Source organism: Anser anser (assembly GCF_964211835.1).
Source record: "Anser anser genome assembly, chromosome: 20".
Lineage (NCBI taxonomy): Eukaryota > Metazoa > Chordata > Aves > Anseriformes > Anatidae > Anser > Anser anser.
The window spans coordinates 3,616,849-3,634,081 of record NC_139741.1 but is presented as its reverse complement, the minus strand read 5'-3'; the positions used below and the strand labels follow the sequence as shown (position 1 = coordinate 3,634,081).

Here is a 17,233-nt window from a genome sequence, read left to right as displayed (position 1 = left end):
ATAAAAAGCTACACAGAAAAGGAGGCAGAAAAGAGACAATTCCTACATTAAAGTCTTCATGCTGGATCTTCTCTTCATCCTCTTCCTTGCTGTCTCGCACTAATCCTGGAGCAGCAACGTTCTCAAGTAGTACTTCAGTGCTTTGTCCAGATTTCTTTGATCTTGTTTCTGGACTATCATCGTTCTGGGGACTAAGATGGGTGTCTGGAGGTGAAATGCCTCGTGATTTCTGAGTCCGGGAAAGTTCAATCGCAAGCCTCTTAAATATTAGAAGAATACACAAAAGTGCACATAGAAGACTACAATGGAGCAGCATCACCAAATAATTTTGGTGACTTGCACATACTGTATTTTAATGACAATATCAAAGCACCAATAGCTACCCAAGTAAACAAAATCATCCAATATGAACTTTGTAACCTAAACCGGTTCACTGACGGTCAATAAAAGCTGATTTTACAGCAATATACATCCCACTTACTTCTTTGAGATTATTTATTTGTTGGATATAACTTGTCTGAGCTGCTTCCAATTGAGCAATATACCAGTGTTGATCCCGACACTTTTGGAAAAAGGTTGGTGAGCGCACCTGAAACCTTCAAAACAACATCTGTCAGAAAACTGAAACTTTTCAAAGTCTGAAAAGCCATGCGTTAAGTCCATCAGACAAGCTGGAATCTAGTCTGTTCAGTGTATTTCATCATACCACATACTTTATACTCAGTATCCTGAATGCACTGACTGGTAACAGGAGGCATTTTGTAGCTGAAGCAGTTATAGGAGAGGTACTTATCTTCACAAACCAATACTATCAGAATTAATGTACTACAAAGCATTTAACAGTAGCAAGAGTAGGACTTCCCAGAGCTCTCTGAAGTAGACAAAGCTTCTACATTTGTCACGACATTGCAGTTTCCATTGGCAGCATTAGTTCCCTTACTTTACAGTCTTCCTTCATTCCCAAAGCTCTCCCATGCTTACAACACTACAAGGGAAAGAATAAACCTTTTTCCTGAGTTACCTACAGATCTCCAACCGAGGCATATTAAAGTCAAGCATAGCTACTTCTCAAATAAATATATTTCAACTTTTCTCAACTCCCTTAAGCTTTAAAGGAACAAATTTGCTAATGACAGTGAAATCCATTTATGACAAAACATGTCACAGTTATTTTAAATTCAACTACTTAATTGTTTCCTACTTCAGTAGTATGATACTTTATGAAATAATAGCAGGAAAAAGCTACACTAAGTTGTCTTTCCTACCTTAGGATCACGGTGTCGTTCTGTCTGTTTAGATAGCCCTCATTGGCTAGCAAGTCTAGACGAAAGAATCTGTTGTAACCCCAGCACTCTCCAACTTCAAAATCGGAAGCAAACTCTCTAATTATGTTTTTAGTGGGATCATTGGTGGACTGGTGAACCATTTCTACACGGTACTCGTACCTGCGCAGAGGAAGATCACAGAGATTAATACCAAAGCAAAGAGATGTCAGAACTGATGAACGTGTCAAGTTTAAGAGAACTGCGCTTTCTGGGAAGTTGGCATGTCCAGCTGAAGAGGTTGTAAAATTTTACTGAAAATTTACATAAACACTGGTGGGGGAGGAAGGTAGTAGAAGGGAGCAGTCTGTCAAACCAAGTCTGTAAGTCTGTGACTAAATACCAGGAGACACATACTGTCATCAGTTGTTTAGCCAGCTTGTTTTCTATCTTAAGTAAGGCACTGAGTAACATCTTGAAAATACTATCTTCAGGCACGATTCAAAGCTCAGACAACAGGAATCTCACTAGTCTTTTCAACACTGACTGCAGTCCCTAGCAACACTACAGGACTTCAGGTCATTCTTTTCCAACCTCTCCAGATGCTCTGCCGACAGAAGAAACAAACAGAAAAAACAAACCAACCCAACCAACAAAAAAACCACACAACCACAACAGGGCTGTTCTTACTGCCGGTTTGCTTACTTGGAAGTCTCTGGCAGTCCAGCTGACAGCTCCAAGAACACAGACAGGTAGTAGCCCCGTACCACTCCATTTCCATCCTTGAAAAACACAAAATTAGGAGAAGATAAATTGGTTAAAAAAAAAGCTAACGCCAGACAAATCCCACCTCTACACTCCCCAGTCTTCAAGGCTCAGAAAACAACTTCAGTCATATTTTCAGCAGCAGTCTACTTTGTATGCTACAGCTCTGCTTTTTTTTCCCCTTCTGTGACCGAGAGCTCATCCTGTAATCTGAATCAATGTAGAGCTTGCATCTAGAAGTGCATACACACTCCAGTATTTGTATCACTGATATCAAACTCCAGACAGAGCTTTAGTTACTTTATTAATATTTTAAGAGTTCAATTAAGTGGCAGCCTGAATAGACAAACATTTGTCAATATACCAAAAAAAATGACGTAGTACTGAAAAAGCAGCAAAAAAAGCTCATCAGTTTAGTAGATGTCCTGTTTTCCCTCAAGCTTTCAACATGAAAACAGCTCAAGTTAAACATTAGTTCTGAAATACTTCATGTAAAACTGTATTTCAAAGCCACTTCATTTTTGAAATAAGAGTAATATTTCTTTCTTTAGAAAAACACGCAACATGAGAAGTTAGGTCAGTTAACAGAGTAACCATATTAGAATCACCAGAAATCAAGAAAAATTATGGCAAAATTTCCATCACACTCACCTCAATCAAGGATGAAGAATGGTTCAACTTCAATCCTCTAGGTTGAAGAAATATTTCAACTTACCACTTGAAAATAAATTTTAATGTCTTTTGACAGCATACCTTACGTAGTCAATCCTGAATTTACAGTGGTCTGAAAACTTACAGAGGAGTCCACCTCTGCACTGCTGGAATACAATTCTGTACCTATGTGACCTTAACAGTTCTCTGAAGCTGCCATTCAAGTGACTGATAAAAAAAAAACACTTGTACTCCACCACGAAACTTATGAAGGTATTTCTCCAAACACTTCTGCAGCCAGAACTTCCTGGAAGCACTGACCAGAACAGTGGAGTGAAAAAGATCACACCTTACAGGTTAACGCTCCAACACTGACAAAGATATTGCTTCAGAAGTCTGAATACTCAACCCACTGAAAGATGATAGTACAATACGTACATTTTAACATCACCGTTCGAGGACAGGGCACACAGAAAAACAGATTCCCCTTCAACTAATACTTGTCGTCCTCCCAACTTCCCAAATAAGTATTGTTCATAAACATGAATATGTAAGTTAATCTAGACTTCAGCTTGTTTTTTGTTGTTGTTTTAGTTCAAACTAAGAAACATCTACAAGAAACACTCGAAGACAAAAAGAGTAAAAATGTCTGTTAAAGTTCCCATGGCATAAGACACATTTTAATTGCTTTTACATTAACCAAATTCACTTTACTGAGAACGTTCATGATGGATATCTGGAAGCAGAGAGGGAACACTTCAATGGCTGATGATTAACTCTGCAGCCTTAAGTTTTTTTTCCATACAGCTCTTTATATACACCATCTCCTCTCTTGAGGAGAAACTATCTGAAATTTCCCTGCAGGAGAAGCATAAGCACACTGCCTAAGAGTTTTAGGCTGGATAACAATTTTAGTTGAAAATGTAACTCACTGGGTAAACTTTTAACCTCCAACAAAGTCCTGACACTTGAAGAGGTGGACTGTAAACAGGATCTGCTCGCTGACGCAACGTACTATTGAGAAAGGAGAAAAAACATTTGCTATAGGGACAAAGCAAAACCCTCCATGAAATAGTAAGTAACGTATACATTTGTGCTCTTAATGCTGTAAAGCCATCCTTCATGCTGCACAGAGCATGCACCCGCATGAGGCCCATGCAAAATGTTCAGTGCCCTTAAGAGTACGTATTCCTTGCAAAATTATTCAATATTTTGAAAAAAGAAAACTAAGTAGTTTATCTTTATCATGGAAAGCCTTTTATCTATCAGTTTAGCTAGGGTTAATTGCTATTCACCTGGTAAATAAGAGATTTTGACTGAATTCATATAGCTTAGTTCATATCTAACAGTTTTCAGTAAAGATTATTCAGTGTTTTAAAGAATACTACATGTGAACAGAAGAAACAGAAGAAGCTTCCTGATATTCACAGTAATTTCATAAGATACAATCTTACCTGAAGTTTTCCAGTACAAAAGTAGTTGAGTCATAGGCTGGGACCAATTCACTGAGGGAAAAAAAAATACATTAGAACACACTGAGTAACATGACATTAAGAATTCCAACTTCTGGAATTTTCAGAACCATTTCACATGACTTAGGTCAGTAGCGCCACTGAGATTCACCAGGACTACACTGGGTTATTTCAGCACTTTTGAAGAATCCATTTATAAGCCATTCTCCCCAGCACCTCTCCATGTGATACTGCACGTCAAATCAAGCATTTTATGTTATGAAGAAAAAGCAGCTGAAAGTATTTAAAGAGAGTTAAGAGGATTTACCCTTTTACCTGTTACGCCTAGTAATCTGTTAATAAGAGTGAATTTTTAACATAAAATTCCTTGATAGCTCTAGAAGGATGAACCTACTGCATGGCTAGAAATACAAAGCTTAAATGGTTCATGTTTCAGAGCAGTACATATCTTACTGCCACTGGGAAATGAATATTCAGCTTTAAACTCTCCTCAGACAGTACTTTATTTTTTTCAGAACACACTTCAGGACAATAGTTTTGAGATTTCATTTAAAAGCAAGCTAAACTGGTATTTGCTAAAGAACACAAACGGATTTGAGGAGTTCTTTTAAGATTTCTCACGCTTGCAATTTTATGGAGACAACTTGCAGCCAGCTATCCTAAACCCACAGACTTCTTCAGAGCCCAGCATTAACAGCACTCTTTTATGAAGAATTGTGTTAGGAAGTGATTTTGACTATATATTCTGAATTAAGGTGACCTGCAGAGGCATCTCATGAGAGCCTTGCAATTATATACTGAATGACCCCAATAATAAGAGAAAAAGGACAAATCGGTAAACTAAGTGTAAAAGAAAAAAAATAAAATCTAGTCATCTGGAACCCGCTGTTCTGACTCCCCAGCAGAGACTACAGACTTATGAAATAAGCCCTGCTGGAACAGAAAAGCCTGCTTGAGACATACACTACTTAAAGAAATTAAACAGTTTAACATTTTTGGCATATAAACCCAGACCCCAGTTCAGTCAGAGATAACAGGTTTAACACTGAGAAAAGGACAGAACCCCACTACTGCACAGATTACTGCTGCCACAGCTCACAAGGCTGAGATGCAAGACACCTCTCACTAGAGGTGGGTACCAAGAAATCCCTCTAGCAACCAGCCCATCAGCCTCTTATCACCCACTTGTTCAAATCCACACATTAAAATACAGCGGTAGTGTCCTGTCCTAGTTTTATAGAAGGCTTATGCACATCAACATACATCTACCTCCCAGACTCCCTGCAACATCCTCTTCCATACAAAGGAAATCTGTCTCATGGGACAATCTTCAGCAATTTGGGAATCCTTTACAAAGTAAAATGGGAAAGGGATATTCTCCTCTAAACATTTTTTTAACAAGCAAAGCAAACAGTTATAAGACAGCTTTCAAGTTCAAGCTACAACAGAGAGGACACACAATGTTTACCTTGTGAAGTCTGGAGGAACAGGAGTAGTGACAAACGAGGCCATAGGTTTCCGATGAACCTGCTGGAACATCATCAGGATCTCTGAACTTTTGGATATCAACTCACTCTTGCTGCAGGATCGTAACTATACAGGGGAAAACAGGAAAAAAAAATCCTGACATCATTAAGACAAAACAGATTTTGATCACTTGTTTTTAAACAAATGAACTGCATGTCTGCACCAGCTTCACAAAAGTTTCCCACAATGCAATCTACAATGATGCTTCAAGGGTATTTTGTTGTTGCTTTGCTTGTTTTATTTCCCTTGAAACTGCCAGCTATTATCATCAATAGTCATGTGTTCTAAAATTTCTCTTAAGTTGTTAAAATGGTATTTTAATTCTGCCTCACTCCCAGGCCTGCGCAACCCATTTGGGAACTCCTGAATATTGAAGACTGTCAAGTTCTACAGTGAAAATTAAAACAATTAGTATGTATTTCACTTAGGTTAAAAGAGTATGTATAAAAATGTCTGATTAATACCAACTCACACATATTACTGTGCTTATACAACAATAGCAAAGTAAATCAATCTGGAAAAGAAGCTTAATTAGACATTAGGATAATTTGCTCAATATATCACGACACAGCAAGACAAGCTCCTGTGACATTAGACAGTTTCTGTGTTTCAGTTATTCCTTTACTGTCTTACTGCCAAGCACTGTACTTTTTTTCCCCAACCACGTTGAACAAAATGAAGCCTATATTATCTTAAAGAGATGGCAAAAAATAAAAAAGCATTTCAATCCACTTCATTCAAGGTGGCCTACAGGACCAGTCTAATAATGAAGATGTTTTCAAAATCTCAACAAAACTAATCTTGTATGTTCCTTGAATAGCTATTACTGTATCTTCTAAACCTATTTGCTAAAGGAGACAAATTACTCTGCTTCTTATTTATGCTTTAAATATTGGAAGAATACATCTTAAGATTTACAGTTCAAACTTTCTGCCAGGCTTAAGTGAGACTGACATGCGCATTTAAAAAAAGCCACATTTTTGCTGTGAGTTCTTCAAATAATCCTATTACTTCCCCCACACACACAAAAAAAAAGTGGAATTCAAAGCCTCTTTTAACAAAAACAGATATAATGAATTTAAACTAGCAGTAACAGTTGACAGATAACTGCATCTTCTCGTGGCTCTTTAGCTAGTAAGCTTTTCCTCCTGTTTTGGATGGAGAAGAGGTCATATTTCATTAGTGTCAACTTGTTATCATTTGAATGCTTTTTCCACAAAAGAGAAGCTGATCTGCAGATGTGAGCACACAGTTTCTCAAAGATTTACAAGGTCCTCATTCGGGTTGCAACATAAGTAATTTTTGAACGAGCTATAAACAGAGGGCTCTCAACAAACAGGCAAAAACATGCTGATGCATGGTATGCAGGAGTACTCATCCTCCTGGTGTCATCAATTCCTCAACCACAACGTTCCATCATAGGTATGAAATCATTAACTCAAGCGCAAGGAGAACACAATAATTGCTGATCGGCTTACAAAGCCAGCTTAGCATTCTTACTCAATCAAAAGCATGGCAGGAGAATGAAGAATGAATACAGGACAAGAGGCATAATTCACCAAGAAACTTCCCCCACCATCCCCAATCTGAAATATCAAACCCTCCTGAAAGACAATTACTGGATGCGGTTGAAGGAAGAAGACCCTTCCACTTTCTCAGAGCAGGTACAAATTGTTCAGGAAAAGTACAATCAGGCTCTGCAGAACTCGAGCGTTTCATTTACAAAAGCTGAACTTGTGTAGCTAGAAGCAAGGTGGAAAGAGTGATACAAGGTCATCTTGGAGAGAGAAACAATAGATTTTTCTTTATTCTCCATTTATAGCCACCACAATTCATATGCTGTTGGCAGTGTCAAAGCTAACAGAACCTACCCACATGGCCTAAATGCTGTTACCTTAAACAAATGCATAATTGTGTATTTTGTAATTGCTAGGAATCCCTGTAGTAGCTTTTCAAACAACAAAAGATAACGCATTTTATTATTTCTAGAAGACACACTTGCTTTAAGAAGAAATTGTGCAACTTAAGGCCACTCGAATGAAAAGATACCATGAAGAAATAGCTCTAGCCATCAATTAATAGTTTAAAAATAAAAAAAAAAGGTCAACTGAGAAATTATCTATGCAACACATTTCAGCTTTTTTTTCATCATCACCTGATGTTCTACTTCTTGAAGCAGGGATTCCAGAAGTTCAGTTTCTTGGGTAAGAGATGTCTTTTGACCTGTTTAAAGAAAGGAAGACCTGCTTAAAGGCAAGATGACACAGTCGCTAGATTTTAAGAAATTTAGCTCTTTTTTTTCCCACCCTCGTCTGGAAGCTGCCCCAAAACCTAATAAGGTAAAGGATTTCTAAATATACCAAGGTTGATTGAGAAAGCATTTTAAAAGCAAGCCTACGTTTTTAATCAGAGCTGTAGTGATGAACTCACTTGAGGTTAAGACAGTAATGAAATATTCTTTGTGTCCCAGAAATGGTAGGTTTGTTGTTTTGGGGTGCTTCTTCAGACAAAAAAAAAAAAAAGGCAGGTTTCACTTCACTGAATTTACTCTCCTTCAGAAATCCCTTTTATATTAGCTGACACTTTTTTCTTCAAGTCCACTATTTCTCTGGGCTTTGATAATAAGGGTTTTCTTCATAAAAAAATGAACAAACAATGTTTAAACATGTTTGTAAATTTCAACTGGCATGAAGACTGTGACAAGAAAGAATAATTGCCACATTTGTCTGTTTTCCTATTGTGGGAATTTACTTTGTCACCATGATATATTCAGTGTCTGAAGAGTGGTTTCTAGTCCTTAGAAAAAAAGGTGTTACACACACACAAAATGTTAATCTGTAGATAAAAATAACTAAAACATTCTGCCAAGGTTTTAAGACTGATCTACAATCACTACACCTTAAAATAAACCTTGCAACTTGTTACTATATTCAATATAGGCACAAAATACGTACAAATCCTGGATTTAACTTAAAGCAAGCATTTTAAAGAACCGTGATTTTGAAGAGGATCCTAACATACAGCTAAAGTACATTGATGTTTTATTTTTAAACGGAAACGAACTGTAAGAATAAAAGCAAGCATTATCAAAGCTAAAGACATTTTGCAACCATGAAAAATTTTAGAATTTCTTTCGGGCAGGGAGTGGCGGTGGGTGAAGATTCCAAGCATCAGAAATACGTTTTGCAGCACAACTGTTTTACTGTATTATTTCTGGGACAAGCACAAGGCCAACAATCTATTTGTTCATGTACTCTGATCTACTGGTTGTATACTTTGCAAAACCAAGATTCTCAGTATAACATTTTTAACAGTGTGTCAAGAGACTAGTATCCCAAGAATATGTCACCTTTAGTATGTGCTGCTATCAATGCATTTACAAAAACAATAGCATACATGGAAAAAACAAGGCACAGATGAAAAATGAGTTTATTAGACGGGGTTTTGCAAAAGAACAAAAACAGGATATGTCTAGCAACTTAGAGTGGCATCAGAGTAACTACAAAATTAAATACAAGCTTTGCTGTAGATAGTTTTCTGTCAGCAGTTTCCTTGCTTAACACCATAAAACGTGTAAGGAGTCATACTCCTAGGGTAAGAAAGTTTCTCAATAGATTTATACATTGTAAATATATTGCTCCAATTTGTAATACATGAAGCAAATACTCACCCATTAGTGTTATAAGCTTATTTTTCAGCTGAGTGTCTAACCGGGCAATCATCATCTCCACCGCATTTCTTATTTCCCGAACTCGTTCATCCTTCGCACTACGCACAGCCTCCACATTCCTCTCCTAAAAGAAGGTTCAGAAAAAAAACAAACACAAAAAGAAAGTCTTCACACTTTAGTACATTTCACTCATTTGCACACCAACTGCACTCTTCCAGACCCCAGAGTTATCCGAAAAGGCCATTTAGAGCCCCCTCCATCCCTATTTTTCTAGGAGGAAAAACAAAAATCCTGGTCTTCATGGACTGAAGTTTGCATGTGTAGAATAAGAAAACAGGAATGTGTTTTTAGATGAGCTGTATTGCAGACTATTCCTATTGCCAATCTAAGTACTTCATTATTATGTTGTAAATATCCTTTGACTTTTATTGAATATATAAGTGTGCCCTCTGGTGGGTGACCAAAGGTTAACAACAAACCAGCAATATTCTCTCATTACAGAGATTTATCCTATAGGAATTCTTTATACCAAAATCTGTGAATACAAGTACCTGTTTCTCTTCTGTAACTGGAGCAGCACAAAGTTACATTTTTGGAAAAAAGAATAATTTGATTTAAAAAATTATGCCTCTCTCCCTGCAGTGAATCTTTCTACGTTTTCCAAATACAAGCAACCCACTTGGTGATGCAACTTGGTCAGGTGCACTGAGACAGAGGTAACCACCAGTGCATGCAGCAAACAGCTACCTGAATTATAGCATACACAGGAACCACACGGAAACTTTTTCAAAGATAGGATGCATTTATGCAGCATGTACGAGAACTTACTGTGTGGTCCTTGTGAAAATAAAGTAAGTGTCACAGCATTCAGCGGGTCCTTCCTAGAATGCAGAGAACTGCACTGATTTGTTAGAATTGCCACTGAAACTGCCATGGCTGAACGTGTCAGGTGTTTGGACTTCTAGCACTCTTATCACTATGCGAAGGAAAAAGTGGGGTTCATAAACTTCAGATCTCTAACTAGTGAGCATCCTGTAGGCTCAAATATACTTGTATTTTATTCTCCCAAAGAAAGAAAAATAAGCTGTACTCGAACAAAGCATTTTTTGTACTTGCTTAGCACAGTAGTCTGCACTATTTAAGTGTTTACAAATACACAACATCCAAAGAACTGCACAAGTCTAGCTTTTAAATAGAATACATCAAAAATTCCCTGTGTTAGCTAACTCGCATCTTCTTCTGTCTGGTAGCTACACAAAAAACATTGAGAATATGTTTGTCCTTCCCCAGCTTATAAAAAGAACATAACTAAAAGTGAAAGTGCCTGTTTATGGGATCACCTGATTATGTTTACAGAAACAACAGCACAGAGGTACTGAAAACATCCACGAATATATGAAATGGAGTACTACTTCCATTTCCTGCTTCACGGTTATCCTTTGACAACAGCATACTGCTGGAAAGCTTAATGTTATCTTGAATCAATTTCTTACCACTTCTTGCACTAAACTGATCAATTCCATGAGTCTTCTCCTAAGCTTTGCCACTTCTTCGTTTACTTTTGTGACATGTTGTTCGTATATTTCTGCCAGTGGCTTAAAAGTATGTCCTCCATGCTGTAAAAAATAAAAATATAAATAAATGGGAGGGAATGGGGAAAATAGAACATGCCATTTTAATTTTATTCCAGTCCTATTAAATTACTGAAAGAGAGGGGAAGAAAGCCTCCTGGTGTATCACTCATTTTGGAAAGGTTCCAAAGCAGATTGCATGTAGGAAGTCTGTCTTTCACTTCCCTTCATAAGAAGTCATGAATTTGACTTTCATACCATCAAAGCTTCCTGTCAAGAATTATTTGGAGTCTCAATGGTTCTCCAAAAATAACCTGATTTATTTATTGTACAATACTAACAAATCAAAGATAGAAGAGTTATTACTATTATTATTAAAACACCCTTCCCAAACAAAGGCAGCACACCATTTCAGCTACATTCAATCACTTATATTCCAATGCACGACAGCAGCCTCTCCTTGAAATATTCAACTGAAGGGATAATAAAGTGTGGTGAATTGTGCTACCAATGAACCTTTGCATATATTAGAGATCATTGCCCAGAATATTTAAATAACAGGTTATCTATATATTCTGAGAAAGACTTCCTTTGCCCACAGAATTTTTCACCACCATCTACGGTTTGTCCAAGACATCACGAAGTTAGTAACAAGCAAGGTGATTTTGACTTTTCAGCAAAAATTAAACTTGCTTCTACAATCAGAAACAGAGGATACTTCTTTGCAAAACCAATCTTTGTATTAAATTATAAATGCATATATAACTATAGTATTTGCATGGGAATTCAATGCCACACCGACAGTTTCATAGCCTATTTCTTCAAACTGCAGGCAGACGTAACACTGGCAGTCTCTTACTAAAACATACTGTGTGCAACATATAAACAAGCCTCTTCTTACCATTCCTCCCCAAAGCGCACACTGATGGCAGATACATTTCTTACAGGTCCAGCAGAATACACTAAGCTTTTCATGATGATTTTCACACCTCAAATAAAAAATAAACATGTAAGCAGCAGAAAACACCTAGTAATTTTCTGCTAACTCAGTTTAATATTTTCATTTGTTTTGCCACTCGGAGTGAAACACAAAACTCCAGCAGAGCATAAATCATCAGCATAGTTTTGCAACAAGAATAGTTGGCAAAAATCTTCCATAAAATAAATGTTGTTCTTAGTGTTCTCTCTGGAAATATTTCATAGAGAAAGTACATTAATAAAATGTGATTTATACCCAGGAGGCAGAGGGTATCATCACTGAACCAAGCTCTGAATTCTAGAAGTTAATCCTTCACATCATTAAAATTCCAATCATATGCAACCTAAAGTAACCACAGAACAATGGCTTATAAGCTTTTTCAACAAACTGATCTCTGTCATTTCTTAAAATTTCAGGCATAGCATCAATCAGCAAGCCAAGCACAGAGCAGGCAAACCTCCAACACGTGCCTCTCCCTTCCTCCTTCCCTAGGTTTCAGGAACTTGGGGAAGGAGGAGGTATGGAACACGTCATTAGACCCTATCCATGTCTCAATAATTCTCCTCACACTTTTCTCCTCCAAATCTCCAGACTATTATACATATATTTAATATTTATTATATATATACATTTTTATATGAATATAAATCTTAAACACATAGTAGTTTTCTAGGTAAATAAAGTTAGGAACCCTTCTCATTGCTATTAATTATGACAGAAGTGAACTCCAACTTTTAGACAGACAGTGAGAAACAGCACTGCTTTGTTTGTTAAGCAACAGCACAATTCCATTTTTAAGTCACGTTTGTTTCTCTGACTTTAAAAATGAGCTGAAATTAAAAGTCCACTCATGTAAAGCAAACCGCAAAACCCTTCATGTGAAGGATGCTCCATTTACTTGTCTTTTTCATTTTCCTCGTGCTTTGTCAGATTACACAGTTGAAGTGTGTCAAGCTGTTGTGTGACCTCTTCTGCCCAACGACAGTTTACAAGCTCTCGTAGCTGCAGCGGGGCTCTGCAAGAAGCATTGCAAGAGTTACAGCGAGAATTCAGCTCCAGGAGCTAAAAGAGCAGCATCAAAATGAAATCGGTTCATCAATTCTCCAGTATTGGAAAAGTCACAGGCAAAATGCTGAAGCTATACTAGTTATTTCAGAGAAGAAAAAAAAAAAAAGATTAGAAATGTAACATTTTAAGTTCATTTGTTCGTATTGGGGGAAGAAAACCAAACCGCCCCACAACTACATATAGAACACCTACACAGGGAAACCAAGAACTATGTTAAGACTTGGTAATAGACTCCTGGATAACACTGGGGAAATTCTTTCATTTCTCAGTGCTTCTTCGATCCCTCCCATTATTCAGCCATCCCCATAGGAGCGCTTCAACTATCCCCCTTGTAAAACACAGACATACTTACCCCCTTACAAGCACTTAGAACTAATGATTAAATACTTTAAAAGTTGAATATGAAGTTCTACAGTAATGGTTGGTTGTTTTTAGCAATACCTCCCCTCCCTTAGAGGCAAATATATACTGCTTCCCCTTCCTTAGGGCAAACCACACCCCACCTCCCAAACGTCAGTCTATCAAGAACTAGAATTGCTAGGCATGCAGGAACCAGAAGCACTAAGGTGTGCCATGGGGCAGGGGTGGGTTGTGTTGCACTGAAAACAAAACAAAACCTGCACGCACTCAGTAGGTACCTCTCCGAGGATTTGCAACACAACAGGTAAATCTCCCAAATTATAGGTATAAAATAAAAGTACATTTCAGGCTGAACACTGAAATTTCTGGTCTCTTAGTCTTGCAAGATGAACATTAAAAGTTCTAAGGGGAACACCATCTAGTTACTCTTATTATATGGCAATAGAAAACAGCAGAGTAACAGGGTAAGAACGAAGATCTTGCTTAGCTTGTCACACAACTGCAACATACGTTAGAATAAGTAATATATCGGGTAAATTTTTATCGTGACAGCCAGCAGGTCTCAAAAATCACACTTAAAAAATTTATGTAAATTGCGTTGAAGAAAGACCCTTCAGAACTAACTGGCCGGTGCACCCAATTCCTGATAATTTATTCCTCATATTAAAAATACCTTACCTACAATGAGGGCACTGAGCTCTTTGTTCAGTCAGCCAACGCTATGAAGGGGAAAAAAAAAATAATGAAAGAAAGCACCAGAAAAGAACTGCTAACAAGTACATTCTATTGTTATTTAGGAGTTACTCCCCTTTGTTACCTTGTATGCGGTTAATAGTGCTTTTATTTAGCCTTCCTGTATTCTTCCATTTTTAGAGATTTGTAATTTAACTGTTCAACCACATAGTTACCGAAGAAGCAGCTATTTGTATCTTAGTAACACCACCAGCGCTGTTCTTTAGTTGTCAAAACCACTCCAGTTAAAACTAAAAAGGGAATTTTGAGGTACCCAATATTCCCTTAGAAACCACGTATCTGGTGCAGATTTCCATAGCTACAGACTAAAGAGCGTATTTCAAGAAAAGAAAGCAAAAGACACAGCAAGTATATTTTTCTGACTCTAAAGTATCTGAGGTAACTTATTTCTTCTGCTTGAGCTATTTATACACAAGTTAGACACCTGCAGTTCAAATCCACAAGGACCCTTTGACTAGCTCTCTTCCAGAAATTTCCCTTCAAAGACAAGGAGCTGAGGAAAGAACTTCATCAGCCCACTACAGCTTACAGATGTAAAAGATCAGCAGCTGAGAGGCTCATCCTTTGGCAGCTCACTGCTGCATTTAAAGATTCTCATGAAAAATCTCTCACCACCCAGCAGCAGCATGTCATCTAACATCCTCAAAGTGCAGCACGAATCCTTCCCCGACAGCTCTTGGCAGAGCTTTCAGAGGGAATGATGACTGTCTGTTGTGATTCCTGGAAGTACTGGTCGAGGTCTGAGAACCCCAGCTGAACCCTCTCGCACTACGTTAGCGCAGCACAACGCCTGGACTCAGAACTGAAGCGTCACGCATTAGTGACTGTCACCTTAATAAGTGAATTAAGGTGCTTCGGATGCTGCTTCAGCCCACTGGACAAGACACGCTCAAGGAGGCTTCAGCCTGCATCTGATCACATCATTCCGGCTGGGGAACTATTTTATGACATCTCCAAGGTAAGAGGTGATGTTATGACCTCCCACCGTTCCATATTGACAGACGCAGTCATCGTTTGATTCCTGTCCCAACTCTGTCTTCCATACAGACGTCACTGACTTTCAAAATACGTTAAAGAAAGGGTCACCGTGTACCTGTTTCTTAAGAGTAACTCTTCCAGACAGTCCCTATAATTAGCACTACTAAATGCAAAGCACAGCCTGCCTAGTTTTTCCTCAGCGTTGTAAGAGATTTTGAAAGGAAAACTAGAGAGCACACAGCAGGAAAAAGAAATCCTCAGAACCCCACAAAAAGAGGCAAGGAAGAAGCTAGAATGTGTTTGTAAGATCACAGTGTTTTCTAAGTTCAAACATTTGCAAAAGTAAGCCATAATAAGCAAACTCACCCGAATACAACTGAAACAGCACAGCTTGGAGCAATGAGGACACAGTCGTGCATCACGCAATTTCTCCATACAAATAAAACATCGGAATACTTCAGCAATACTCTGGAAAAGGGTAGATTATTGCTATTGTTAAGCCACACACTTCTGACATATGAGAGAGGCATTTTTCAGGCAGAACGCCAGGCTGAACAGGTGCAATCCCATTCCAAACAGCAACGGGTAGCGCGTCTCAAAGCACGATACTAGGTCAAACACCACGGCTCTCCTCCCCACCTCCTCTTACGTCCCACCAGCTCTCGGCACCCATTTTGAAACACAGTTCTTTAAGCAATATGTTTTTTGTTTGATTTCCCTTTTTCCAAGGGGGAATTTCCATAGCCAAGAGATATTATTCCTCCTTGTGTTCACACGGCATTGAACAGTTGCCAGAAACAACTGCGCTGTACCCGCGGATTCAAAACCTAGGAGCTCCAACATACAGGCATTAAGCTAATTTAAAAGCACGTTAAGTGCATGTATGATACAGAGTGCTAATGAGAAGGCTCGCATTGGACAGAGCATTTTATTGACTAATAGGACTTAAATCCTTTTAACGTCTACCATTGCCACCACGGTTTCTCTGTCCCCTCCACGTCCCCCCAGTTACCCTCGGTCAGCAGGGACCAATTTCACGCACGGTTCCGCTGCACCCCCGGCAGAGAAGCCATTTGCCTGGCCCCACCTAACCCCTCCCCATCCCCAAACAGCAAGGTTATTTCCCAGCGCCGAGCCCCGCTTGCTCTCCCCGCCGAGGGCTGTCCCAGGACCGAGCGGCTCCCCCCCTTGCGCACCAGGAACCGGACCCCCGCCAGCTTTAACCCCCCTTACACAACCCCCCCCCAGCCGCCAGGCGCCCCGCAGGAGGCCAGGCCCTCCGCTAACGGCCGCACGGCCCAGGCTGAGCACGGCGGGGCCGGGCCCCTTGCAGGGGGGGCCGCTCACCTCCACGCTCTGCTCGTCCATGGCCGCGGCCCCCCCGGCCCGGCCCGGCCCGGCCCCGGTGCGCTCCGGAGGCGCCGGGCCGCGGCCGCGGGCAGGGAAGGAGGGAGGGGAGCGGGGGGCGGGGCTTAGCCGCGGCGCGCCCGGTTTGGGGGGGCGGAGCCTGACCACGCCGCAGCACTGCGCGCGCGCGCGCCCGAGTGGGCGGGGCTAGGGGCGGGTGTTGGCGCGCGCGGGGCGGCGGGGGCGCGCTGCGGGAGGCTCGGCGGGGCCGTGGCTCCAACGGGGCGGTTACGGGGCGCGCCGCTGTCCGGCCCGGCCCTGGGGCTGAGCAGCAGCTCGCAGGGGTTGGAGGCAGGGGCAGCCGCCGGGCTCAGCTCGCTGCCCCGCGCCCACGAGTCGGTGCCAGGCAGCGGGAGGCCGGCACCGATGGGTTCCCGCATCTCGCGTGGGGGTTTGAAATGGAGCGGGGTAACCGCAGCCTTGAGGACGGTTTGTTTTACCAGGCGCTGTCCCAGCTGCGCTTGTTTTCCCGCTTACAGGTCGCTTGGACCACGTTGCGCTAACAGAACTTTAGCGCTGCGGAAGGTAGGGGGAGTAAAGAGCAAGCCTAGCAGTTGGGGATCGATAGGGTTGTGATGCTTAAAGCAGTTTGTGAAGTGATGGCAGCCTTGTAGGTAAAACAGCACTCAACAGCATCAAGTCAGCGTATCCCCGGTCCTTTTCTCCCCTTTCTTGCCCAATACGGACCCTGCTCCTCTTCACGACAAACTCCAAATAGACTGACCAGGGCACCAACAAGCTCAGAAATGAGCGTTCCCCTTCGTGTAGGC

At 40.2% G+C, this 17,233-nt stretch overlaps 1 protein-coding gene across 1 annotated transcript in view; it reads right to left on the bottom strand.

Annotated features, from left to right (window-relative positions):
* Positions 1–16,564, bottom strand: part of TRIM37 (tripartite motif containing 37) — a 28,157-nt gene extending 11,593 nt beyond the window's left edge. The window contains exons 1-15 of the mRNA XM_083806293.1: positions 16,404–16,564; positions 15,423–15,524; positions 14,004–14,044; positions 12,796–12,912; positions 11,820–11,907; positions 10,841–10,963; positions 9,348–9,471; positions 7,833–7,900; positions 5,619–5,743; positions 4,133–4,183; positions 3,611–3,692; positions 1,968–2,044; positions 1,266–1,445; positions 482–596; positions 47–259 (exon numbers count right to left, since the gene is read on the bottom strand). Coding sequence (XP_083662419.1) covers positions 47–259; positions 482–596; positions 1,266–1,445; positions 1,968–2,044; positions 3,611–3,692; positions 4,133–4,183; positions 5,619–5,743; positions 7,833–7,900; positions 9,348–9,471; positions 10,841–10,963; positions 11,820–11,907; positions 12,796–12,912; positions 14,004–14,044; positions 15,423–15,524; positions 16,404–16,424 — 1,527 coding nt within the window. The 5' untranslated portion in view covers positions 16,425–16,564. The remainder of the gene's footprint in view (positions 1–46; positions 260–481; positions 597–1,265; positions 1,446–1,967; positions 2,045–3,610; positions 3,693–4,132; positions 4,184–5,618; positions 5,744–7,832; positions 7,901–9,347; positions 9,472–10,840; positions 10,964–11,819; positions 11,908–12,795; positions 12,913–14,003; positions 14,045–15,422; positions 15,525–16,403) is intronic.
* Positions 16,565–17,233: the final 669 nt, after the last annotated feature.